The sequence below is a fragment of the Melanostigma gelatinosum genome (genome assembly GCF_949748355.1).
Source record: "Melanostigma gelatinosum genome assembly, chromosome: 9".
Lineage (NCBI taxonomy): Eukaryota > Metazoa > Chordata > Actinopteri > Perciformes > Zoarcidae > Melanostigma > Melanostigma gelatinosum.
Window position 1 is genome coordinate 5,743,234 of NC_136642.1, and position 27,639 is coordinate 5,770,872.

The 27,639-nt window shown below is 43.0% G+C and overlaps 2 protein-coding genes across 6 annotated transcripts in view; one reads left to right on the plus strand and one right to left on the minus strand.

Annotated features, from left to right (window-relative positions):
- The window catches only part of LOC306782812 (lamin-A-like), a 30,532-nt gene extending 17,703 nt beyond the window's left edge, over nt 1-12,829 (plus strand). For all 3 annotated transcript variants that reach the window (XM_079276271.1, XM_079276269.1, XM_079276270.1), the window contains exons 3-13: nt 5,234-5,390; nt 6,025-6,150; nt 6,766-6,933; nt 7,614-7,739; nt 7,947-8,167; nt 8,611-8,998; nt 9,293-9,400; nt 9,612-9,731; nt 9,828-9,887; nt 9,980-10,144; nt 10,755-12,829. In XM_079276271.1, coding sequence (XP_079132397.1) covers nt 5,234-5,390; nt 6,025-6,150; nt 6,766-6,933; nt 7,614-7,739; nt 7,947-8,167; nt 8,611-8,998; nt 9,293-9,400; nt 9,612-9,731; nt 9,828-9,887; nt 9,980-10,144; nt 10,755-10,790 — 1,675 coding nt within the window. In that variant the 3' untranslated portion in view covers nt 10,791-12,829. The remainder of the gene's footprint in view (nt 1-5,233; nt 5,391-6,024; nt 6,151-6,765; nt 6,934-7,613; nt 7,740-7,946; nt 8,168-8,610; nt 8,999-9,292; nt 9,401-9,611; nt 9,732-9,827; nt 9,888-9,979; nt 10,145-10,754) is intronic.
- Nucleotides 12,352-27,639, minus strand: part of pear1 (platelet endothelial aggregation receptor 1) — a 46,030-nt gene continuing 30,742 nt past the window's right edge. For 2 of the 3 annotated variants that reach the window (XM_079276266.1, XM_079276267.1), the window contains exons 6-23: nt 27,080-27,326; nt 25,284-25,386; nt 24,768-24,904; nt 24,203-24,415; nt 23,012-23,186; nt 22,710-22,830; nt 22,394-22,557; nt 21,242-21,344; nt 19,786-19,938; nt 19,554-19,685; nt 19,300-19,431; nt 18,849-18,965; nt 18,237-18,455; nt 17,858-17,967; nt 17,520-17,646; nt 16,842-16,904; nt 16,418-16,612; nt 12,352-14,365 (exon numbers count right to left, since the gene is read on the minus strand). In XM_079276266.1, coding sequence (XP_079132392.1) covers nt 14,226-14,365; nt 16,418-16,612; nt 16,842-16,904; nt 17,520-17,646; nt 17,858-17,967; nt 18,237-18,455; nt 18,849-18,965; nt 19,300-19,431; nt 19,554-19,685; nt 19,786-19,938; nt 21,242-21,344; nt 22,394-22,557; nt 22,710-22,830; nt 23,012-23,186; nt 24,203-24,415; nt 24,768-24,904; nt 25,284-25,386; nt 27,080-27,326 — 2,651 coding nt within the window. In that variant the 3' untranslated portion in view covers nt 12,352-14,225. The remainder of the gene's footprint in view (nt 14,366-16,417; nt 16,613-16,841; nt 16,905-17,519; nt 17,647-17,857; nt 17,968-18,236; nt 18,456-18,848; nt 18,966-19,299; nt 19,432-19,553; nt 19,686-19,785; nt 19,939-21,241; nt 21,345-22,393; nt 22,558-22,709; nt 22,831-23,011; nt 23,187-24,202; nt 24,416-24,767; nt 24,905-25,283; nt 25,387-27,079; nt 27,327-27,639) is intronic. The other variant, XM_079276268.1, reaches the window with a different exon arrangement.

Here is a 27,639-nt window from a genome sequence, read left to right on the forward strand (position 1 = left end):
TTGGACAAGGGAACATTTTTCGACAATCTATAGGGAGTTTGGGAGAACCCCTTTTTTCCTCTCCTCAGTGTTTTGAGCCGTGAGTCATCAGGAAACCCCACCCACACATGCTTGCCAGACTGTGTGTTTACGTGGGAACATGCAGTATGGATCAACGGACACTTACACTGCATGTCGGAGGAATTGTTTGAGTAGTACTGCAGGAAATGAGCGAGGTGATGAATTGTTTGTAACTATAGAAGCCTCTCGCAGAGAGAAACCTCACGGGTGAAGGGAATGAGATGCCCCCCGCCCCGTTCACCCACAGCTTCAGCAGATGTGCCCATGTGCAAAGCGCTGAACCCCCGACTGCTGCAGGGGAGCTGCTCTCTGGTAGGCAGCACAAAGCTGGGCAGCTCCCAGGTGTCGGTGTGTGCATGTAGCTATCTCAATCCCTGGCAGCTGCTTTGCTTTTCCCATGCAACTGCCATGAACTCACATGTATGTGAGTCAACTTTCCTTAAAAGACAGGAAAATTAAAAAAATTCTCTTCACTAGCCCGACAGATAAAACTGGTTTTAAATGCCTATGGTTTTAAATATTCACATCTGCGATTTCTGCCACCGCCCCAGTAAAATGTAGGTTAATTTAATTTGTGGTGCTTAAAACAATGAAAATGTTAAAAACAACGGGACCGTCGCTTCTTTTTACACCACAAAGTATGCTGTTCTACTTGTTACTCTGATAAATGTTGACGCTGAGGTCTGTGAATTATCCACATGAATGAGGACGTTATTACCGGAAAGATGTTAAATTAAATTACAAATGAAACTAATTTGCCATTCACCTTAATTATATTGTGGTGGCAGCAGAAATCTCTCCGACGGTTACCTCAAAGCCTGCAAAGAAGTGTGTATGGGTGGATCATACTGGAGGTGAGGAAGGTGGTATGTTTCAAACGTAGTCCTGTGCAGCCACATTCAGGGCACAGTGGAGTACGGTGACCCTCGGTACCCTAGGACATGGATTTGGTTTGCAAAGTTGGAGAAACGGGGGAGGCTGCTCCGATAAGTGCAAAGCTTAGAGGGTGGGGGTGTGTTGAAGTGGCCCTGAAAAATATTCAGCGCACGCATTTAACTTCTGCTGCAGTTTTAGAAATCTAGAGACCATTAAAATATTGCTCTTGCTAAATACTTGGAATTGTACACGAAGATATCTTTTGTTCTTTCTTATTTAAAAATTCTGAATGGCTTTAAAATTGCTAAATATATCATTTCAAATTGAGGTTTTGTTTGTGTGCTGGTTTAACTAGGCATCGGTCTATAAGGTCTCATGAAGTCCTTTTTTTGGGGGCCGTGTGCAGTAACTCGGCTCTCGTGTACAAATTATGGGTTCGGTTTTTCTCAGTCTGGAGATATTTAGAAAATTCGCACCGAGAAGTCGACACTTTTTTTTGTCGTCTTTAGCGTCCACAGCACGCTACAAACGGCACACTAGCAGGCCTGACAACGAGGCCTTGGTTACCACGGCAACGGCATAGCAAAACAGGAGGGGGGGGGGGGTGTAGTGGGCTTCTTTCACTCCACAAGGCGGGGTTCGTTCCTCCTTACCGGGGTGGACAAAGATAGCTGTGAGTCATCCTTGAGGCCGGGAGCCGAGCCAACACATTCCTCCTCCTCAGATTTCTCGTCTCCATTATTCCCCCTCTTTTTCTTTTTGCCTCTTTCTTTCTCGCATTTCCATTTCCCCCCCCCAAGCCTCTCCCCCCCCCCCCCCCCATCTCACACTGTCTCCGTCCAATGGCTCCCATTTTGTCTTTGTGCCTCAAAATGTGTCATTTAATCTATTTGCTCAGTAACAAAATGCCTTTCAAGGCTCTACTGTTGCGTAAAAAGGGTGGACTGATATGTGAAACCGTAATTATTTTTCAGTAATGTATGCATTTGTTTTCACGAGTGCAGACGTGTGTGTGGGAGGAAAGAAGACAAGTGGTCTACGCTTTAAAAATAAAGCGTTCCAAAATGACGCTTTTCTGTTTTGAATTCCTACTTTCAGAGCAGAATGTAAATCGCACAGCGGTGCCCTTTCGGCTCAAAGGTCTTTCTCAGTGTCCAGGCTTAGAAACGACTCTGCCGCCCACCTTGTTTTACTTGCAACACATTTCCCTTATCTTGATGAAACAGGCTGGTATTTATTTATTTTTTTAGGCTTTATTTTCCTAGTTTCCCAAATGTAATCTGCATTTGTTTGCTCATCTGTTAGCTCGCAGCCATTCTCAGTACCACACTTGTTAGTCTCATGCTGACTGTATTGTTTTGTAAATATTAACAGTGTGATTTTAGTTTTTTGGGAAATAACTGCAGACACTCCTCGCATGTGTTCTGAGCGCAGGCTGTGAGGCTTTGATGGAACACAATATAAACATGAAGTCAGAGGATATGTATGCTCTAATTACACACTTCATACTGTATTATATAAACGGGTAGTCAAAAGCAAATGCCTCACACACACCATGCACTAGATTATGTAACTCGTATATGAGACTAACGCGTGCACAGGAACATGCATGTGCACAGGAACATGCATGTACTGTATGGACACGCATACATACAGTACACAGATGCACTTAACGCACAAGGTGGTACACACAGTTTTTGCAGCCAACACTCCCACACAGTACAGAACCGACTCGAACATGCACAAATACGCCCACATAAACGCTTAAGATAAATACACACACACACACACACACACACACACACTCTGACTGACGAGGCTTTCCAACAGCCTTCCGTTGCATTTGGATTTTAAGCCGACATGCAGGAGCAGCATCCTGGAGGTGTAAGAAGCAAAGACAACATGTTTAATACAGTGCAGACCATCATACCACTCTGTGTTGCATACTCTAAACTGAAGCCTGTGGTAGTTGTCATAACCCATATTCACCCTTAATCTGTATTAAATCCAGAGATTTTACAATCCCTTAATGTCCCTTTTTGTTTGGTCAGAACATTTATGTCGTGCTTTGGTGGTCCGTTGATTCCAAACTGCGGTTACTCTGTTTGAGTAAAATAAAATGCCGGGCTTCCTGTGATATTCATTTACAGAGTTGAACTGTTCTGTGTGTCCATACGTTGACTCATGCTGGCCTCGTCCATCTCTGTGACCAAATTTGGGCTCGATAGCTGCAGTGTTTACAGGCTGGCCAGCTGATCATCTCAATTGTTTTGCAGAACCTCACACCACTCGTCCTGACAAAAGAACAGTATGTAACAAAAGTAGTAACAAAAGAAGAAGAGTATGTTGACTGGAAAAAAAACAACTCCCTAGCTCTGTGATTACTTCACTTTGTGTGTTCAGTAAATAAACGTGTTATTTAGCCTACCATCATGGATATGAATGTGGTAGACAAAATAATAGAGTACAACTCAACAGCACCATGAACTGCATTCTCCAAAATGTCCACAAAGTTCTGTTTCAACAAAACAACTTGTACGACCAGCTGTTAAATGGTAGAGGACTGTGTTTAACTACTAGAGAAGACATTTATTTATATGAATTGGTGTAGTCTTGTGGAAAAAAGGTAATGTATGAACATCTGTTAATGTAAACTTGGTCAAGGGCTCTGGATAAGATCATGGAGTTTCTGTAGAATATATCGACTTGAGTTTATTAGGTACGGCTAGCAAAACAACTTAAGTTTAATACAATGAGGGTAAACTAAATACTTACACTTAAAGAAACACTTCTCAGTGTAACACAAGTCAACAGCACCACAGACTACAGCTTCCAACATCACCAACACCCCTTAAAGCAGTTTAAAAACAAAGCAAACGTTCTAACCTTCATGAAAGTATTGTCACTAGTTGTATCTAATAAACTGGCAACTGACTGTAATCCAGTGTAACATTTAGAGGATGTGTAGATATCGCATACTGTACTGCGTGTGTGTGTGTGTGTACATTTGATTCGGACCCACTCAACCCACTGTGCTTCTTCTTTTTTGAATCTGAACAATGAGCAGTCTGAGAGGCTTTTATGTAATTACCCAGTCATACATCTGTAAAGCATCACAGATATGTTCTCTCAGGATTTCATTTTAGACGTTTCTTTTTTTGACATGAAAGACTTATTCAACCACAGTCTAGTTCTGCTTTCCTGCCACTTTATCTTCCTCTTTTCAGGAAGCACAATTGCATTTTTAAGCTCCTCTAAAGCTCTTCGTCCTCTTCTGAAGGGACTCGATCGCCGTCGTAAATCATTATTCTGATGAGGAACTTTGAGTGTGCGTGTTGCTCGTCCCTGGCTGTCCTAACACTCGGCTGCCAGAGACTGGAGGACTCCGAGGTCTGTGTGAGCAGCCTGGAAGCCATTTCCCCCAGCAGATGGCCGTTATTAGTGACAATGAAGACTAGCCTGCAGGGCAAATAGAATAACAGGGAGCTCATTTCCTTCTTGACTCTGCATGAACCGCCTATACTGCAAACAACCTCTCTCTCCCCTCTGCTCTCTTTGTTTCCTCCTGCGTATGTATTGTTTTTCCATGGCTGTTTCCAAGTTGTGTTTTTTTTTCTTTCCAACCCAGAACTCTAAATGTTAGATGAGAGGCGGCGCTCTCATGCACATTCGCAACAAACGTGAATTGTCTTGATTCAACGCCGGTTCCCTCGAGAGAGAGACTTTAATGGGCTCCTATTTAGCACAGAAGGCTAACGACAGCACGTCGATGTGATGCAGGGGACAACTGCTGCGCTCTCTGCGCCGTACAATGGTGGTTTGTGTCGCTGCAGCCCAGTTGTCCAGTGCCTATCAAGTTTCCCTTTAAGTAGAAATAAAGGAACATGCTCTCGTCAGTATTAATATTAGCTCAGCAGACCAGACACCTACTGTCATGACTCGGTTACCAACAATTTACTGGGGGATAAGAATAGACTATCAAACCTGTCACAAACTACTTTTAGTGCGTTAATCACATGTGGAATCAGCCAGCTTTATTTGTACAGCATCTCTCAAACACAGAAGCAGTTCAAAGCGATTAACATCAAGCAAAGAAATGATTAGAATGACATTTAAAAACACCATAGAGTGAGCGGTGGGTAATCTTCTGTTTTAATGCCTCTTGGCAGCATTTATCAGCTATAACGGAAGGCTCAAGTGAGTTTTTGAGTTGCATATCTCTGAAGACGCCATGATGTACAGTATTGAAGGGACAACAGACTGACGTGCACACCTTGTCTGTCTCGTGTCTTTACAGGAACGGTAAGAAGGAGTCTGACCTGGAGGCGGCCCTGGCCAGGCTGAGGGACCTGGAGGCCCTGCTGAACGCTAAAGATGCTTCCCTCGCCACTGCCATGGGGGAGAAGCGGACCCTGGAGGCTGAGTTGAAGGACCTCAAGGCCCAGCTGGCCAAGGTAAAAACATCTCTATTGGAACTGGAGTCTGACGTGGTTGTTGTTGTTGGCAGGACATGCACGTTTCATGGCTCAGAGCGAATACAAACTTATTCAAAAAGCTTTGAAAAATGACATGAACGCATGTTTATTTATACTGCTGTGGCACAGCCGGCACAATATCAGGATGATTTTAGCTTGTTGAGGACGTCTTCCCCATTACACATCACTCTGAACTGTAAGCAGAAAACCTGTTTTCTCCTGCATTGATTGTAATCGAGGTCGTAAAATAATAAAAATTTGAATCCTTGTTTGCTGCCAAAAAAGCGGTCAGTAGTTGAGTGTTAAGCTGCAGTGACCGACATCTGAAGTGAAGCTGCTGAAGTAGTAACTTTATGTAAACCCTCCAGGCAGTTGATTATGAATGAGGTGGCGAGGCAGACAAGGTTGCTTTCTCTGCCGTTTGTTTTATCAATGAAGTTTACTTAAGGCCTGATGGAGATACAGTTGTGGCCCTGCTCCACCTACTGGCCACACTCGGGAACGTAAACAATGTCCGCCCAGATTACACCTTGAGCTGGGTTTGACTTCTTTTTTTTCTTTTTCACTTGAGTGCCTCCACTAAAGAACCTTTCTCTTTCCTCCTCCCTCCCAGTTGGAAGGAAGCTTGGCTGATGCCAAGAGGCAGCTGCAGGATGAGATGCTGAGGAGAGTGGACGCCGAGAATCGCCTGCAGACCATGAAGGAGGAGCTGGAGTTCCAGAAGAACATCTACAACGAGGTTCCCACTCTTCACCTGAACCCTTCTATTTTTATTCGGCTGTCTTAAGTCATCTGTGCTACTTTTCATCTCTTCCACAAGATATTGATTCGCTTCCAGCATCCTGCCTGTTAGTTTTGCATTTCCCCTTCAGATATGTCTCCCCTTTCACCTCTCCTTTTATTTTATTCTGAAACAGAAAATATACAAATTGTATTTAAATGCTTAGATTTATATTCTTGCCATAAGTAAGTCACTTTCCACAATGCTCTGGTCGTCGTCATGTTCTGACCAAAACTGGCAACAGAGTTGTCTGTTACTAATTTAAACATAATGATTAGGAGTTTCTTAAAGGTCAGCATGGAGATAGATTCCTCAGCTGGAGCTCTGTACTTGTAAATACGGCAAAGCGACTAATCAATGTAATTAATTCATTGATCATAACGGGTTCCTGCAGGTCTTTTAATGTGTTTATAGTGCCTGAAAATAAACCTAAATTACTCTTTTTGCAGTCTAATAAAGAGTTGAGAGTCAGATGAGCTTCTAATCAACACAACTCCTAGTCGGATTAGTCACGAGAAACTAAAAGTAAGTGCTCTTGAGACTGATGTCCAGCGCCAACCTGTCTGTCTGTAGGAGCAGCGTGAGTCCAAGCGCCGCTATGAGTCTCGCGTGGTGGTGGACGGCGGGCAGCGGCTGGACTTTGAGAGCAAGCTGGCCGCCGCCTTGGTCGACATGAGAAGCCAACAGGAGGAGCAGGTCCGCCTCTACAAGGAGGAGTTGGAGAAGACCTACAGCTCTAAGGTACGTCCGGATGCTCTGCAGCAGACGCAGCTCTGTCGCCACCTAGAGTCGCAGTAGAGGCTGTTATGCAGTTGTCTTAGTAAGTCGTAGTTCAGCTTTGTGTGTGTGGATGTTTTGCATTTTTAAATGGCTTTAATGAGCTACGAATAGTCCAACACCCACAGCTCAGGGAATGCTTCTTGATGAAACCCTTTTTACACTCGGTGTGTAAAATCCTTATTCCCTTTGCCTCTTGCCTCTTATCTTCATACAGGACGGGATTCAATTAACAGCCATAATCAGTGTATAAACACAACATAAGTTGTTTGTCATTGGAATTTACTTAATAAAACCACAGCTACACTTTTATTTGTTTTACTAGACTCCTTTAGAAAATCTATTTTAGGAATTACTGTTCCTAAATTAGCTAACTCAACAGAATGTATTGCAAGAGGCTAAAGAGGTATTTATTTGTGGTGTTTTTTTTTCAACAAAAGAGAAAAATATTTAATTCCTTAAATGATGACAGTCTCCTGAAATCCAGTAAACCAAACAGCTCAGACGTTTGCCTGGTGGTTCAGTGCAGGAAGTGGGGCCCCCTGCCCCTAAATACGTAGGATTGGTTAAATGTAGATTTAGACGCGAGGTTAACATTTGTTTGAGCCGTGGCTGAAAGACTGCGTCTTCTCTCCGTCTGTCAGCTGGAGAACGCTCGTAATTCAGCTGACAGGAACAGCCACTTGGTGGGAGCCGCTCATGAAGAGCTGCAGCAGAGCCGCATGCAAATGGATGGCATGTCAAGCCAGCTCAGCCTGCTGCAGAAACAGGTACTCGCTCACTCACTCACTCACTCACTCGCAGTATGTCAGTGGTTTGTTATCAGTCTGCTGGTTTTACTGGTCACGCTTGCTGAGCATCATTGATTCATTTACCGGTCAAACAGACTCGCAGTGTTTATACTGTAACGAGTTGTGTACAGACTGCTGAACTGGTGTTAATTGCCTAACCTTTGTACGCGTGTTCTCTTCAACCAGCTGGCAGCGAGCGAGTCCAAGGTGCGGGAGCTAGAGGTGGTTATGTCCAGGGAGCGGGACCTGATGCGGCGGCGGCTGGAGGATAAAGAGCGGGAGATGGCCGATATCCAAGCTCGGCTGCTGCAGCAGCTGGATGAGTACCAGGAGCTGCTGGACATCAAACTGGCCCTGGACATGGAGATCAATGCGTACAGGAAGCTGCTGGAGGGAGAGGAGGCGAGGTGAGGCAACAGGAGGTCTACAGGTTGTTACAGGAACAGATGAACACTAACCAGTCAGAAAACAAACTGTAAAGTCACCGTTTAATACGGACTTTGCCAATCAGGCACAGATCAGCTTAGCAAACAGTTTAAAAATATAAATAATCATCTTTCTCTCTACTGCAGCCCCACCTGAGCAGCATTAAACCCATTTGTTTAACAGGATAAGTGCACAAAAATACAGACATAATATACAGTCACTTAATATCCCAGTAAACTGACCGTGAACAGGCTCAGTGAAAGCAATCACAGGCAGACTACAGTAACGAGGAATGGCCTTACAGTAGCTACTGTATGAGTTCAAGTGCCAGAGCAGGAAGAGATATCAAAAGGCACTTTACCGACCGTGAGACTCGCTTTGGTCTAAATCTGCCATCTGAATCTGTTCTTCTCTCTTTCCTCAGGCTGAGTCTGTCACCCATCCCTCCACCTACCTCCAAGGTTACAGTGACCAGGACCTCCGGATCAGGCCACGGCCACACCAGCCGCGTCATCCACTCCTCCGGCTCAGGTCACAGCCACACCAGCCGCCTGCTCCACGTCAGCGCCGGCACCGGCACCGCCTCTGCCACCGCCACCGGCACCGCCTCCAGCAGCCGCAACTCCTCCGGCACGGCCAGCGTCTCCAAGAAGCGCCGCCTCAATGACAACGACAGCGAGACCTCCAGCATGTTGGGGGGCACTGTGACCAAGACCCGCATTAGTCAGCAAGCCTCAGCCAGCGGCCGCATCACGGTGGACGAGGTCGACCTAGAGGGCAAGTTCATCCGTCTCAGCAACAAGGCTGACGAGGTTAGTGAGTCCGTCTGTCGGGTGGCTTTTCAACCCTTTAACCTGGTTTAAGGGGATTCCACAGGATGTAAAAGATGTAATGTCGACTGTCTGGTTTTCATAACAATACAATATCCTCTGTATGGTTAAAAGTAACCTTCTGGCATTACTTTTAATGCTGGAGTATGTATTCTAAGAAGGATAGCTGTCATTTTTAGTCTTTAAAAACATTTACAAGCCAGACTAAATGTAGCTTTTGTTTTTAAATGTTTTCTCCCTTCCTCATCTCTCTCTCTTCCTATTTCTGTCATGCAGGACCAGTCTCTGGGTAACTGGCAGGTGAAGAGACAAGTAGGCAGCACCACTCCCATCCTCTACAAGTTTCCCCACAAGTTCACTCTGAAGGCGGGAGGAACGGTCACTGTAAGTTACACCGACTCTTCTAGATTTGTCCGTTTCTTGATCGTCTCATTGTTAATTTGACTGTTATCTCCCTCCACATAAAGGTACTGTTCTTTTTTGACCACTAGAAGTGCTGTGGAGCAAAAGTAGAATTACTGTTTATTTAAATGTCTTGACTTCACAGTATGTCATGAGTTTTAAAATGATTAAAAGTTTGCTCACTCCTTTGCAGATCTGGGCTTCTTCCGGCGGTGGAACCCACAGCCCTCCCTCTGACCTGGTGTGGAAGAACCAGAGCTCTTGGGGAACCGGCGACCTCCTGCAGACCTCCCTCATCAGCGCCAACGGAGAGGTCTGGCTTCACCTGTATTTGTTTTAGCTTGCCTCTTATTTCTGTTCCTTTTTAACTGCAATTACTGAATCGGTGTGTCCCTTTATGAACCATCAGGAAATGGCCATGAGGAATGTGACGCGCACGCTGTTCCATGATGACGAAGACGATGACATGGTAAGCACCACTTCTCTTAAGGTTACTCCTGTTGCATTTCCCAGGTAAGCAGCGGCGACACACTACCCTGTTGTGTATCGCCCCCCCCTCAGGGAGCTCACAGCACAAGTGGCGGAGACAACGAGTACAACCTCCGGAGCCGCACGGTGATCTGCGACTCCTGCGGGCAGATGTCGGACCGCTCAGGTGGTGGTGGGGGTCTACCCGAGGGCATGGTGGGACAATCCTTTTTCACGGGGACCAACGAGCCCAGACAGGTACTGTTCAGTTATGTGTTACAACATCAACGCTAATTACACCGCATGGAGCACAACAGCACTGTTCTTTATTTTAAGAGAAAAGTATGTTTTTAAATGACCGCTTCCTACCTCCTTACTTCCTACGCCCTTGCTCGCACCACACCCATCTTTGAAGTTTGAACTCCACTACACACCTGACAACCGTAAAGTGTCTAAGGGCTCTCTCGCAGACATTTTGTTTGCACTCTTGGATGATATCCATCATTCTTGCAGTACACTTTGGCGCCTCCCTATTTGCTTTGATGGGCTTTGAAGTCACCATCTGATGTTTCATTTTCCGTCCTTCATCATCTGCGTTGATTTGATTTCTAAATGCTAGAAGGACAAACAAACTGTGCAAAAGGACGTACAGAAGATCTCTTGATTGCTTTGAAATGAAATCTGTTTTTCCTGACACAACCACTGCTCAGTCCATTGTATTGAGGTAAAAGTTATACCATTACAAATGAAATAGAACAGCTGCTCCAAAATACATCTTTTCATCTTTAACCTAGTTTATTTGTTCATATTCCTCCTTTTTCCTGTTTTCTCCACATTTAACGCTGCAATGTGTCACTTCCTCCTTCAGGGCCGTGCCAAGCCGGAGAACTGCTCCGTCATGTAAACCAGACCTCACCTCACCCGAACCTACACCTCCTGCAGCCTACAAAGGAGAATAATTCCTCTCTTGGGTTGTTTGTCTTTATTTTTTTTTATATGATATTTTTTTGTATTCAGATTATTAATCTGCAGATTAGAATTGCTTCGAGGTTTTTTGGGTAAAGGGTATGGGATTTTCATATTCATCTTTTTTTCAAGTTTTATATTCAAGTTATGTTATTGCATGTGTGCTGTGCTCATGCTTGTCCTGCTCTTCTTGCACTCTCTCTCGCTCTCACACACACACACACACACACACACACACACACACACACACACACACACACAGCTCCATTGACTTGTGCTTCGATCCGAGCCGAGGTTTCACATTTAATGGCCGCGCTGTCGACGCTCAACACGCACAGCTCGTGAACCCTGTCAGGGATACGTCTCCACAGCCGTACAGGCAGGATAATGAATCCCGTGGCGTTTGGTCATCATGTTCATCATCCATCAAATTTATCAAATCTATATTTAAGATGCTGTTGATGTTTACAATCTAATTATCGTTGTTTTTTGGAATGTTTAGCTATAAGCTGCAGGGAAAATGCATAAAAGTTAGTTTTTGTTTTGATAACCTATGTTGTAAAAGAGAACCAAAGTTCTTGAAGCTCAGGGTGTGAAGCAGATTGTTTTTTTCCACCTTTAGCCTCAGACAAACATGTCGTCGTACATTGTTTTTTATGTGCATTTCGATCATATGTTTGGGCTGCTATGGCGCACACACAGACTATATAGACGGATATATTTTTTTCTGTAATTCACAGCTCTGCTCCAGAGATGTATTTGGTTATGAACGTGTATGGAAATAACTATAGTTTACTGGATAAGTCAAATGCTACAAAAGATATAAACGCAAATGAACATTGTTTCAACAGGGAGCTGCTGCTGTTTACAGAGTGCAACAGTTTTTTGGAAACATTTTAACAAGCTTTTTCACAGACTAAAAAACAAACTGTGCCTTTAGAGACAGAAAACAACAATCACTGTTCTTCTGGCTCGTAGCTCGGTCGTGTGACTGTCAGCTGTCCGATTTGTGTTGGTCCTGGATACTGGTCATAAGGGCCTCCTTTTCCTTTCCTCTTAAGCTCACTGACTTTGCAAATCTCCAGGCATGATCAGAGTGGGATTGTGGGGTTTCTATATTTTTGTGACTTTGGCTTCATGCACTGCTTTTATTGAGGGCCTCGCCAAGTATGCACAGCAGGTAGATTTGTACTGTAGTCTGGCAGCTTAGGCCATTTATACTCCAGTGACACGCAAAGCATTTACAGAAAATACTTGATAGCTTTTCATGTTTTTTGTTTGTTTTTTTGTATTGTACTTATATGATGGTATTTGTGGCACATTAGATTCTTTTATTTTTGCCTTCAGTAGAGGTCTGATTTTGACTATGATCCCCAAAGTGACTTAAAAAGTAACAATTGTTCGTTAAAGTAATGACCAGCTCCAAAGATAGATTTATAATTGAAAGAGATTTAGTATTTATCTCAGAGTGTAAATATGAGACATGATTACTGTATGTAATTGTGAAATATATGCAACTAATAACTGAATCGTCAATACGCGAAACGGATCATTTAAAGGGTGTGGTCAGCGTTTTTCAGAGGCCTGTCTGACACGTTATAAAGCAGAAAGAAACTTCTTCATGTACAAAACGACTTGTTTGTGCTTTCTTAAGAAACAGACGGCTCTTTAACATTTATATGCAAAGCTAGTTCAAGTTCATGAAGAACCGACTGATTGAAATCACAGATGTGACTGACTTGTGGAACCGTGAACCCTCCCTCTCAAAGTCTTGATTGAGGCCTCAGGAATCTTTTGAAGGACTTGAGGATTAGAAATGTTGGAGGGATTACGTGTAGTTGTAATTTGCTTGATGTAGGATTGTGTCTCACATTGATGCTGTTAACATTATGAAAAAGCCATTAAGTCTATGTAATGTATATATTTGTTTTTTGCTTTTCTAAAATAATACTGAGTAAAATTCTTTTTTTCCAGTGACTGACTTGTAGTTATTTTCTCATTGTCATTCAAAACCTCGGATGAAAAGTGCAGCCATTTTTATTTACATTATACACATGTTCCCATGGTTACATTCAAAAATATATGTTCATACATAAAAGAAAGCTGAAGCGCTATAAGCTCTCATATTTAAAACATTCTTTCTGGTACACAGGGTTTCTGTTATTTAATTGACTTCATTTGTTGATAAACAAAATGCATTATAGCTTTTCTAAAATTATTTAGAGACAACACAAGACTTTGGTTGACAAAATAGCAATTTAAAATGATTACGGTCTGAGTACTTGAGTAACAATGTTTTTGTATTTTGGGCGAACCGGCCCTTTAAATACCACAAAGACAAGAGTTGCTGTAGGACACTGCTTTGACATTCATAATGCTGCTTTCATTTGGCTTGTAATCCCACAATTGATGGTTTAATATTCACAACATAATTATGTATCTATTGGTGCGATCTTTGGTCACAAACCCCTTAAACATCTGAAATAACGCTGTTCTTTAACATTACTGTGAAGCTAATATATTCATTTCTATATTTACAATGTTTTCATATGACAGCAGCAATAACTGAGCCACATTTGTTCAAACAAACGGGGGACATCATTGTTGGAGGAGACATGAAGTGATATGAATCATAAAATATACTTTTCATCTCTGGCACTTTGGTGAAACAACCTGGTTTCTCCAGATTAATAAAGCCTGAATATCAGAAATAACAAACACTTTTTTTTTATGGTGTCTTCAGACAAAGACTGGCAGGATTTTTGCTGTACAAAACAAACACGTGTTGGAGGACATCTCTAAAAAGGTCCCATGACCTTTGTCTCTCTTTCCTTTGTTAGGTTTAGAAAGTTTTAAAAAAAGGATTTAGAAAATGTAAAATATCTACATAAAAAAAACCCAAAACAGACAAAATGGGTCTTTTGAACAGGCACACCAGCTGATAAGTTGCAGGCTAAATGTAGAACTTCAATCGCAGCATGTTTAGCTGAGTTTCTCCCCAGTTGCTGCTTTTAAGCGTGAAGTCTTCTGCCGTGTTTTTTGTCCCCCACGGGATGTGAATGCAGCTGAAGCCCCGCTGGCGTCGCCACGGTCCTAACCGCAGCCCGCTGGCTCCTCAGTCTGGATGGCAAGTCTGTCACGGTGAAGCAAGTACCACTTTAGCCCACACAGGGGCAGTGTTGAGTTGACAGCAGGGTGGGGGCGGGTGGGGGCATCCACAGTAAACAATAGTTCCTCAGTGGGACAGACGCCTCGGCGCTGGTCTGTGGGTGGTCTGCAGCTCTGATTGTCAGACAAGAGCCAAAAAGTTTGCACAGGCCTGAAATCATCCCCAAAGTGAGGAGGGGGGAGGCTTGCGCCGCTGCTGTGACTGTCACTGGGGTGTTCTCCTGGGGGAGGGGGCGCGGCGGACGGGCGGCAGGTCGTAGTGTCCCGGGATGTGACTGTTCACGGGGAGGTCGTAGTGGCTCTGGGGGTCCTCGTATGGAGCATGACCGAGGGAACTCTGACGCTCTGTGAGGGGGAGGAAGATGAAGAACACTATATGAGGGGCTCTTTATAACCTCTCAATCCATTACCTTTATTGTTTTAAATACCATGTCTGCTGCTGATCATCTCTTTGATATTTTGGTTTTAGCCTGAGAGAAAATGTTGACTTTAATTGTCTGAAATGATCACAGTGTCATGTTTCAACAGTATTTTTCTTCCTATTACTGCAAATAGACTACACCTGAGTACTTTAGTACTAGTAATACTAATATTACTGAGAGTGGTTAGTTTAATGTTGCAGAGTGAAATGCTGAAAAATCTATTTTAATGCTTCTCATCCGATATTGACCCAGACTGGACTGGTTGGTTTTGAGATTTACTCATAGTGGTCTAAATCAGTCCTGACTCAAGCTTTCTAACAAAAGGTTGAATATTATGTTTACAATATAATTGTATCATCTAGTAAAAAGTGGTGCAAAGTGTGGAGAAAATGAACCGATACAGAGTATGTTTTAACCTTTGTTCTGCATCTTAAAACTAATATCATCCTTCCTCTTATAAAAACAAGTAATACTTGTCTGCTGGACACACAAATGATATCATGAATGTAATTAAATATAAATCTTTTCATGCTTACATATGAATAAATTGTCAGATAAACAAATGACAATATGGTAAAACACAGTTGTAATAATATAAAATGTGAACATATTTACACAATGAAACACTTAAAAACATGCTAATTATAGTGTGTAATGAACCATTTATTTTTTATATCATGCTAAATGCTTAATAGTGTCACCAAATGACTCAGCATTACGTGCAGTTGAATCAGGTTGTACAGTGGTTAGAACCACGTTTTAAAGTTTAGAGTTTATTATTAGAAACGTGTTTTACCCTTAAATAATTACACAGGTAAAGCTGTTTTAATATATAAGTTTTTCTATCATAAACCTTAATCTTCTGCTTGAGTGAGTGTAAATACCAGTTATTGACGGAGGAGAGGGAGAGCTATTTTCTCCCACTTTTCCTCCCCCAAATTGGCCACCAGGATCCAAAATGGTGATATTCTACTGCAGAGAAAGACTCATATCAAGCCAATATTTCCATGAATCTAAGCATTTGTTTCTCACATGTTTCCCACCATAAAGTCTGGCTTCATGTTGATGTATTACTGGTGTCTGGAGTAACAGAAGAACACCCTCTCTCCCGCTCTTCCTCTTCCCTGTAAACAGTTGCTCATTTATCAGCCTTCTGCCTTCAGGAAGCCCATCCTCCCCATCTGTCAGAGCACAAATACGCTCCAACGTTTGACTGATCGAAGAAACGTAATGAGTTTTTCACATTATTTTCAGTCTCCACTCTGGATTTTGATTGTTGATTGAGGATGGAAGGATGACGCATTTTTGAATGAGTGTCATGCTGTGCAGAAGGATTGCCCTGATTGAGCCGACAGGGTTCAGAGCTGAAACAATAAGTCTATTGATTGATAAGTCCATCAACAGAAAGACAGTCAGCAACTACACTCACTCATGACATCTTCAATATTGCAAGGATTTGCTGTTTTAAAAAAAATCCTATATGTGATTTATTAATTATCTTTTTGTTCGTTTTGGACTCTTGGTCAGACAGGATTCAAATTGTTATGGACAACCGAGTGATTAATCGAGAAAAAGAATCAGTGGATCATTCAAAAAACAATTGTTAGTTGTAGACTTACAGCAGTGCTATCAATTTAGTTAGAATTTTGAATGTATCATATTTTAGTAAATCAGTAAGATATGTTGACTTTTGTCTCGTTCCACTTCCTGGCATCTCCTTTAAATTCTTACATCATACTTGAATAAGTTGAGTCTTTATTGAGGTCCTACATGTGATTGGCTCACAGGAATGTACTGATATGTGACTCTGACTCTTCCTAACAACCTGATCTTTTCCCCTTGTGATACTAATGATGTAGGAACATCATCATCACACTATTTAAGAAGACTAAAAACATGAATGTCAACCAGCTGCTATTGTGGAGAGGTGGAACTCATCGGTACATATCTGAAGGAGGTCTAAAGTGTCGCTCACCTCGGCGTACGGTGGCCGTGTTGAAGGGTGGCGGGCTGATCTCGGTGTACGCTCGCTCTCTGGGCACGGTGCACTTCATCTCCATGTAGCTGCTCTCTGGGGGGCAGAAGGGCAAACCCGGCAGGTCTTTGATGGTGGCGTAAGGATTCTCGCTGTTCAGAGAGCTGCTGCTCACCGCCACCGCTTCCTTCAGCTCTGCCACCACACAGGAAGCAAAGTCATGTGACAGTCAGGAACATGTGGCACAGCAGCAGGACCACGGTCAGTCTATAATCTGTACACTTTACGACTAAGACAAATATGTAATCTTTTCATAATTGCACCTACAGTTTTATGTAGCATCCTCCTGCTGATGCATGTTTTGCTAATTCTCTGTAGTAGGTAATAGAAGAGCAAAAAGGGTGAAAATAGGGTAATAAACTACCTTTGTTGTAATATTTTCCGAGGCTGGCACTGTAGCTGTAGCTCCGATCAATTCCAAAAGCTCCTGTAAGCAATAAATGACAATTCTGGCATCTTGATCTTATTTATGGCAAACTAATCAAAGGCAGATGATCCCCTTTGGAAACCTGCAAAATCAATACCAGGTGAGTGCATGCTGGCAATGAAACTACCACTGTTAAGGCCTTATTGTTTTTATAGTCTCACATTAAATGTGCATTGTTGACAAGAATGATTTTCTGTCCAAAAGGAAATAGACGATAAACTTTGGTGTATAAAAGAGAACTTTTCTCCTCAGCTGTCACTGCGCGTCTCTTCCCTGAACGGACACTCGGTTTTAAAAGCCTTTATCAACACAGGTATTGTCACATTGACAGCTGATAATTACTGCTGGTGGTCAATGTCTTTAAGAGTGATTACTTCTTTGTTAAATATAAAGAAATTCAGTGTGATAAAACTTATGAAATAATAAATCATTTCTAGCAAGTTGCAGGTTTTACAGATTATTTTTGATGTGGCTGTCCGGAAACCAAATCCTTATTTTTAAAATGTTAATCCACTCATTTCATTTGTATTGCTGCAGGTCTATCTGCACAAGGGTCTCCTCTAACTGCTGGTCCTGAATGTGAATCACACAGCGGAGAGAGTCACCCAGGCGGACCTGCGTCTTTGCGAGGCTCGTGGTGCTTCCAGTCTGCAGGTAGAGTGGCGTTGCTCTCAACCCCGAACAGGCCCCGCCTCTCCCGCTCCATGTTTTTCACACTGCAGAACAGCTGGTTATTGGTGTTCTGTAAGACAGACAGAACAGTACACCAATCAGAAAGGCAAAAAAAAGAGAGCTATATATATACAATAAACTAAAGAGCTGTGACTTACTGGGTCAACAATTTACTGAAAACACGGCCAGCTGTTGTCGACTGGATAAATTACATATCAGTGCCGGAAAAACCGGCCTGAAGTATGATATCACCGAGGTGGTGTGGCAGAGGTGGCATTCACCTTGATGGTGCGGTCGTGGTTGTTGGGGAGGTGTGGCAGCGGAGGCCTGTTCTGGCTCAGTGTGTGGTAGCTGGGGTTGGAGTAGTAGTGGTGGTAACTGTGAGGAACATCTGTAGGCCAAAACAAACACATGGAATCACGTCTGCTGCAATTAAATGACCTCAAGGGCAATAAAATGCATCATGATTACAAAGACACATACACACTACTAGAACCACATTCAGACCCAGAGCATCTAAACATCTAAATATAATGACTATTTAATTAAAAAATAGCTAAATATCTGACTTAATTATGTATTTTAACATTGTATTGGTAAGTAAAACTTCTGAGTCGTACTTGATCCACCACCATATACAGCATATGAATATTGACCTACCTGGAACGGCGTATTCAGAGTTGACTGTGCGGCTGGTGGAGAAGGACACGGTCGGCGTGTTGTTCTGTTTGTCCTTCTGCCGGCGGCGGTAGAGCAGCAGCAGAGCCAGCAGCAGGACCACCAAGATGACGAGCACGACGATGCCGCCGATGGCTCCCCACGACTCCCTCTCACCAGGAGGAAGGGGGACCATCATGCTCCCTGACTTCACAAACGAGTCTGTCAAACAGGAGGTGGAAAGAGAAATAAAGTACAGTTCGTTAAAGCTACTGTAAGGGATTTTCATTTTGTGTTGATTTTGGCGGACCCTGTGGACAAAAGTGGTAGTGTTTCCAAGCACAGAGTCCCTCAAGAGCTCAAGAGAACCTTTCATTTTACTGCAGCAGGGTCTGACAGTCTGTCCCGTGCAGGCCTGGTTCTGGTTCTCTCGTGCCACATAGAAAGGCGCTATACAAGTGCAAGTCTATTTGCCTTTTACTATCAGTATTAAATTGACAGTTAAAATGACAGCCATAGAAGCCACTCCATTTACAAATGGAATATCAAGCCAGTGACAACTTTAATCCACTACTTCTCAAGAAAAAAAGATTGAAAACATGTTTGGATCTATACCTCGTTTACAGTCTTCTCCTTCACACACACAGTCTCCAGTATATCGGTCACAGATGAGGTTGGTCGGACAGGAGCAGGTCTGAGTGCAGAATGGACCAAAACGTCCCGGACTACAGGCTGGAAAACACAAGGTACGAATCACATCCATTACAACTTACACTGATGGAGCTGATTTATTTATTAGTCAATCAACAGAACATTAATCTACAACAATCTTAACAATCGATTAATTGTTTCAGCCATTTCTCAAGCAAAATTACCACACACTCTCTGATGTCACCTTGTCCAATGTGAGGGTTTGCTGTTTTTCTTTTTCATGTCGGATAATAAATTGAATGTCTTTGCAAGCTATTTCAAACACATCAACATATCCTCCATCAGCAGTCACTTTTCATGTTCGTCTTTAAGACGTTTCCTCCAGAATATGCACTTCTCTAGACGTTGCACTCACGTATGGAGCAGTCAGTAGCGGTCCAGCCAGGCAAACATTCACAGTGACCGTCCCGGTGGTCGCATGTGGAGTTGTTGGCACAGTTAACACACACTTGAGAGCACTGTTTGCCGTAGTAGCCAGCTGGACAAACTGCAAGACACACACGATGGCATGTGAAGAATCATCCGTAGCGGATTGAATCGGGATTGAACGTAGAGTGTTTCTGCAACATCTGAGATGATTGGTGTGTGATTTATGATGTCAACGCCAACCTTGATCACAGTTGGGTCCAGTGTGTCCAGGGAGGCAGTCACACTCTCCGGTCACATGGTGGCAGCGGTACGACTGGTCACAGGATGGGCATGACATACTGCACTGGTCCCCATACATACCCGCTCTGCATTCTGGGAGACAAGCGGATAAAGAGCGAGCAGATGTCAGTCCGGTACACTTCTGGGTTTGATCTGATCGGTTTTCTGCTGTTTGGCTGACGACAACACTCACTGGTGTGACAGGCGACTCCCCAGTAGCCTGGGCGACACACACACGCTCCGTTTTCCCTCAAGCACGTGTCGCTGTTGGGGCAATGCTTGAAACAGGTCTGGTTACAGCGGCGCCCCCACAGGCCCTCTGAACATGGCTCGCTACAGCGAGAACCTGGAGGGAGGAAATGAGGAGGGTGGATGAAAATTGGCAAGACCACAATGGAGATATACTCCATCCAAGTAAAAGTCATGCACTCATAAATGTACTTCAGTAGAAGTAAGCAAATATAACAGGTACAATGTATTCAACGATCAAATGGAAAAATAGTCAACGTGAACAATGGTTCCTCTCAGAGTTTAAAGTGTTGATGCAATAATCTGTGCACGTTTTAGTCCATTTACTACTATACTGACTGATGTGTAGCGTATTTGATTTCCTTCCATGAACAAAGACATTGGTTTTAAATCATTTTAGAACTGCATGAAAATCAGCTTGCATAGATTTTAAACCTTGTTCAGATAAATCATCTACAACTGAGCAAATCGTCCCTTTGATCTGAGTTTATTCATAATCACAAGGCAGTTGCTATCAAAGACCGTTTTAAAGGATTTCCTTGTTGCTGTGTTTAATGAACCACCAACATCTAAGACTACTATATTCATGTATAACGTCAAATGATAAGCAAATAGAGAAGGAGTGAAAGGGATGATGTTATTTGTAGTTTCTTGCTCTCATTGTTTGGGAGCAGACTATCACATCTTTAGTGTTTAACATCCACAATCCTTGCTGCGCTGTATTACAATGTGATCAGTGGTTGGAAGTAACGAAGAATATTAACTGCAAGTACTGTACAGAACATTTTTGTAAATATGATGTATTGTTACAATAAATATCCAGCAGTATTTAAAATCGTCAAAATTCGACCCAGAATGTCAAACTACATCAGTACAATGATACTTATACACAATACATCAGGAACAGTAATACAATATATAATAAAACAACACTCGGGGCTCATTTATTAATGGATGAGTACTTTTAATAAAGTACTTTTTGCTGATTGTACTTCTGCACACAATTTTGGATGAAGGGCTTTTATTTGTGTTTTTACATTGCAGTATTTCCACTTACTGTTTAAGTAAAAGATCTGAATACTTCCTCCAACACTGAATGTGATAATGGCGTTAAAATGAAAACGCATAAACATAAACTCTGTCATGTATTGCCCATCTTATACAGCTTTTAAAATGAAACTAATAGCAGCAGGGAAAGTAGAAAAGCTCTGGTGCAGGGTAAAAAACGTTTGTCACAATGTGAATTTTAGGTGATTTGAAGTCAACGGTGGTCCTTTAAGTCAGAGAACAGTACAATCCGGATCAAAGAGAGACCGAGTGGTTTAAAACCTGTGGCGCCGTCAGTTCTGTTGGTACCAAAGCCGAGCTGGCAGCGACGCCAGGAGGACGTCATCACTTACCCCACCATCCTGGCAGACAGTGGCACTCCCCGCTGGCAGCCTGGCAGCCGTCGGCATGAACACAATCACACCTCTTCAGGCAGCCTGGCCCAAACGTCTCCATCTGCACATGTCAGCAAATGCCAACGGGCACAGAATTGTCAGGGGAATCTCGTCAACATTGGGCCAGCTCAGTCAGAGTCAGACAAAATACTACACTGGCAATGTGTGGTTGTACAGACAGCCTGGTGGGTTGGCATGGCGGAGACACGAGGGGCACGCGTCCAAATCACAGATTAAAACATACAGAGGGTGAGGTAAGGGATGAAAAGATGGACAGCATTTCTGAAGACTGTCCAATCACAACCCGACATGTTCTGTATGATTATCACCCTTGTGATTTGTGTATCAAAGACAGCAGCGCATTTGTCCACTCAGCTCGACATACAACAAACGTACAGTACATTTTACTTATCTTCCACAGTTAGCGGTGTTATGTGACTTGAGTTTTCATGCAACGCTGTGGCTTTAGTCCAGGACATGTTCTGTTGCTTTGGGAGATGAAGGGATAATCAGTTTAACTGAGTTTAAAGCTGATCTTTTCATTAAAACGGTGCACCCTATGCTATGTAAATTAATTGTATTCTATATTATTTAGAATGCATGTGTATTTTATATGAAGTATATATATTTTCTACATATAACGAGCATCTTTGGCACAAAAATGTCTTCCGGTATTAACAAAGTTCTATCTTATCTTACCTTTTTATTTGCAGTTTATTCTTTTTTTATCCAAATTCTTCCTCGAGTTAACATCAAAGTAATGCAAATTATATGAAATAAAACGGATAATTGTCAGTATTGGTGGCTGTCAGCTCTGGCTGGAGGTTAGAGTTTACCCACCTTTCATTAAAAAAAAACTGGTAGAATAATCTACTGCAGAGTGATGTGAATAGTACAATTTCTAGGTTTCTTAAAATATATATATTTTTTGTATCTGTATTCAAAATTGCTTTCATTGTCTCCTTAAAGAAAATCGATATCTTGGATTAAAGCAATTGTTGCATGAAAAACACTTTATTTTGTTCTAGTTTGAGATGATCTGATGCTCTCCTCCGTACCACTTCATAAACAAATAGGCAAAGCTATAAAGCCTCATATTCAGACGTTTACCGGGCACGACTGGTCACAGCGCGCCCCCTGCCAGCTGGCTGTGCAGGCGCAGGATCCATCTGCAGGGCTACATTTTGCCCCGTTGGCGCAGTGGCAGGTGGCGTTGCATCCTGGGCCCCAGGTTCCCTCAGAGCAGGGGGTGGAACAGTCCGGCCCACGCCAGCCTGCAGACACACCAAAGGACCGTCAGCCACGTTTGACAGAATGTTATTTCACCAATTTTGCTCCAGTCTGTCAAGAAGTGAAGCGTTGACCTGTCAGGCAGTCAAACAGTTCCTCTTTCACAGTGTCCTGTCTGTGTGAATATTTGTCTTACCCTCTTTGCAGAAGCAAGTCCCATCAACAGGCGAGCAGTCGACGAAGTTTTCACAGGAGCACTCCAGGGAGCAGTTCTTGCCGTAGGTGCCACTTTTACAAAGACTCTCACAGTGAATCCCCTGCAAAAATTAAAAATATTAACTTTGATGATAAACCTAGACCACATATGACAGATGAGACAAATATACAATAAAATAGGGAATCAGATCTGAGCACAGAAAATGTCAAATTATTCATTGTCTTCACTTATAAATTTCTTCATTGAATCCAAACTAAATAATGCTAAACTCCACCACTCACCGTATAACCGGGGGCACACCGGCACCGTCCCGTGGCGCTGTCGCACACCCCTCCGTTCACACACAGACACGGCGCCAGGCAACCGTGACCGTAGAAACCGTGAGCGCAGGTCTCGTTGCAGAACAGTCCGGCCCACCCTGGCTGGCATGTGCACTCTCCTTTCATCGGGTGGCAGCTGGACAATTAAAATAAAGGTAAATGTGATGAGAATCGCTACAGAACTACACAGGGGCAGTGAGAAAGTGCTGACTCTGCAAAATAAAACAATGAGGAGCTCCACTCCTAAATTAAATTTTTATCATTAGGATGTGGGTAGTCACTTCTGTCCATATTTTTTTAAATTGATACAGTCATTTTTGACAAGCAGAGCCGCTCTGAAATCAGAAACAATCCTATTGCTTGAAAAACATCTCAGCTGGTGGCGGCAATGAACTTGAGGACCGTTCAGCTCGACTCATTAGCAACCGTGCTCACCCACACAGGTGTTTTTAATTATTGTGGTTGATTAGGCGATTAGTTGCCCCACCTCCACCACAGATGCAACAGGAGAGAGAGAGAGATGTGCATCGAGCACAGACTGCACACGCCCACACAGTCCTCAGAAGAGGTCTAATGGCGTGGAATGAAAACACCTGTGGTGCGTTTGACTTTTGAAAAGGAGTTGCCTGAACGAGCGTTGGACAAGAAGGGGGTTTTTTTTGGCACTAATTGCTGTGGTCATAAATTTTGCGGTTGAAATACAGAGGATCAGGAATAAGATGTTGCTGGACGAGTGTTGTGCACACAAACTCGCGGTTGTTTTACGAACACAGGTGGCAGCGGCGAGCTCGGCAGACCTACCAGCAAGAGGTGTTGAGGACTTGAAACCATGACGACAAGCCTTGCAAAGGTAAGATGTTTGCTTTATTGGAAGTATTTACAAGAGATAAGTCTTGATTTTGTAAAATACCTTGAGTAAACCCTTCCCACTTTCATGTAAGCCCATTCACTGTGTTAACCAACAAGGACTGGTGTCTGATGAGTGGATGAGCTAAGTTAGCATGTGGGGCAATCCAGTAGCTGGCTAACTTACCTAAAATTGTGCGTCCTAGGCTCTGCTCACTGAGATTTTGCTCAACCATAATTAGACAATTTCTGCCACAGAGAAATGTTTGTCGCTTAAACCAGTTTTTGCTGAAGCCATCAACTCACCTGAGCGTCTGCTTGTCCTGGCAGAGACACTTGCGTTCACAGTGCATGCCGTATTTGCCCGGTGCACACATTCTGTCCCTGCAGTGTGGGCCGCTGAAGCCCGGCTCGCATAGGCAGCCTCCGTCGATGTTGTAGCAGCGTGCGCCGTTCGCGCAGTCACACACACCTTTACAGTCCTGACCATACGTGCCTGCAGCACACTCCTCGTTACACCTGAGGGCAGCAACACAGAACGTTGGACAGGCACACGGAAGAGCTGGGCGAGATTTGCACATGAATGAAAAAATGTTGAATCGTTTAAATTTCAGTTCAGTGACTAGAAATCATGGAATCACTTTACTGCACACAGAATGCTCGTATTATCCAACCCAGCTGGGCTGTGGTGCTTTAATACCAAAGGACATCAAATGTAGGGGGACAACAAAATACCGAATCACGATTTCTCCAGAGAGAAAACGGTTATATGTTTGGGTTCTTCTCTTAGAGTGGAGAAGGGAGCTGTCCCTTGGCATGAATGGACTTTTAGGAAGGCCACAGGCACAAAAACAGTCAAACATATACACACCTAGTACCGGTGAAACCTTTAGCACACTGGCACTGTCCAGTTTCGGGGTCACATTTGCCCCGGTTGTGGCAGACACACTCGTCAGCACAGTTTTGTCCAAACCTTCCCTCTGAACATCGCACCGTGCAAACTGCACCCTGCAGAGTAACGAGGAAAAAAAAACATTGAGGCCGAAAGAAATGCCAAGTGAACGCAGATGCATCACTGCAAGAACTGGAAGGAGACACAAACATGGCAACTTTCGCAGTTACTCAGAAAATAAGTGGTTAGTTTGCTCCCTGATGAGATCACAACCTCTTCTGCCCTCGTGCATGTCTTCCAAATGTTACATTAGGGGAAAACCTTGCATCTGCACGTCTCCAGAGATGACCGGTTGTCTTTGGACAACAAGTCAGAGACTGTTTGTTCGTTCAAAGTTTGGAGAACGCTTGAAAGTCAGGCTAATTAAAAATCTGGCAACCTCCACAGATAACATGGAGGTCAGTGTCTGTGCAACGCTTTAACTTGAAAACATACCGTCCATCCAGGAGGGCAATCGCAGATCCCTTTGCCTTTACAGATGCCTCCATTCTGGCAGGGGCACCGTGCCTGGCATTTCCTGGGACACGCCTTCTCACAGCTGGGGGGGGGGGGGGGGGGGGGGGGAGAGAGAGAGGGGGAGGATGGACTCGATGCTTAATAACGGCTTAATGGACCACTTTAGTGAAAAACGCTACATGTGTCCTCCTGGGGCATTCCTGAGGACTTATGTAGTAAATGTTTTGTTCTCCAGTAAAAGTGAAGAAAATAAATGTTTGCAGCATTTCTATGACAGTGGTTATTCAAGCACCAGCTTAGAGGTGTTTATTTTGTTTTGTATGTTTATGCTCATGTAAAGCACTTTCAGTTGCCATTCTAAATGTTCGATATAGATGAAACGTATCTCACCTGAACTAAGTCCATTTACTCAATGAAGTAAGATGTTGAGCTTTTCTACTTGAGTATTTCTTTTTTCTGCTACTTTACACTTCTACTCCACCACAATTAAAAGGTAAATCTTGTTATTTTTATTCCTTTTTGTTGTTTGATGTTAGTCACTGGGTACTTTTGCAGATAAAGTAAATCATAATCAATAAATCATGATGTATTATAGAAGATAAGACTTTAATGATCCCCGTGGGAAATAAAACATTTATCCCAACTTTACTAGCTGCAACATTAAAGTGACGCACATATTAATCTGTCAATAATTATAATATAGAAAATGGGTAATTCTGCAAAATGATTGCTTTTACTTTTCACACATCAAGTCTATTTTTATGCTGATATTTTTGTGCTTTTACTCATTTGAATGTGTGACTTAATTTTACCTTTTAACATTTGAAAACTAACTAAAGTAACTCCAGCAGTTGTATACAAACATAATGACTTTTGGAGACAGCAGTTCGTGGTTGATACAGTCTTATTATATTCTACTCAACTATTCTGAAGGAAAGCAGTAAAAGTAAAACAAAAAAAGGCGAGGTTCCATAAAGACGAACAGTAGCTCTCTGATGACTGGACGGCTTGGCATTCCATCAGCACGGTTGGAACGTGTTTTCGACGAATACGATTTCTTGGTTAAAACTACCTCTTGTCCAATTCCGTGTTGGGATATTATATTTTCGAATACACCCTTGAGGTGAAATAATGTGGCCGTACTTCAAATACACAATTCATCAAGGAGCTTTATCCAATGGTCAGTGTTGCCAAGCCCCCTTTCTTATTCAGCTGGAAGTGTTGTTCACATTGGCAGTAAAAGAGTTTCCACTAATATTTAGTGGGGAAGAGTTTTCATTGCTTACTCGTCCTCGGGGGGGGCAACTAAAAACGAGGCGTAACAGATGACTCATTAACTTCATGGATAATAACGTTGCGGAAACAAATCACTGGGATCTGTGACGGACAGACCTCCTGAGAAAATGAAGATAAAGTGTAATGCTGTGTAATGAAGTGAGGTATCAAGTGTCTCCTAAATTACATAATTAACAATACTATAAAAATGGCTTGTACTGAAATTGGCGTTGTGTCAATTTTAGCTGCATAAGCAAAGGATGGCAGTGTGTGTTTGGTTCAGACTTGAATATCTCAACAACTTTTGGATGGATTGCCATTCAGTTTTGTAAAGACAGTCATGGTCTTTGTTGAGCCCTTGACTTCCTCCAGCAGCAACTGTGAAAAAGGGGAACCATTCCGAAAATGCTATATTTATTTAGGAATCTGATAAAAGTAATGAACCTCCTAATATGCAAGGCTCCCGTTTTAATGTTGATTTTTTATTTCTGTGCACTTACAAAGTCCCCGTGAATCCGTCCCGACATAAACACTCTCCGGTTGCTTTATCGCAGGATCCTCCGGTGCCACACTTGCACCTTTGCTGACAGCCCTTCCCGAAGGTGCCCGCTGGGCAGGGCTCCTCGCAGTGGCGTCCTATGAACCCCGGAGGACACTGACACGTCCCCTTGACGGGGTCGCAGAGAGCTCCGTTCTCACACTTGCACTGCTGACTGCAGCCTGGCCCCCATTGCTTGCCGTCACAGGCTGAAAGGCAACGGGACAAACGGTAGTTTATTGATTAAGAAGTCTGCCAAGATACTGAAACACAACCGTACTCTGGTTTATTCATGCAAAATAGTTTTTAAAATATGAATTGTGTGACTGTAGATGTTTGGTTTATTGGATTAGCTTTCTTTTGTTTAATCTCACTTTCTAAATTTGAGATATTTAATGCTACCGTTTACTGGATTCTAGAATAAACTAGATTGTCATTAATACTACCTGGAGGGGGGGGGGTGTAGTATTTTCATTGGGCACCTCACTTTGTAAGGTTTTTCTTGTCCAAGAAAAGTATTTA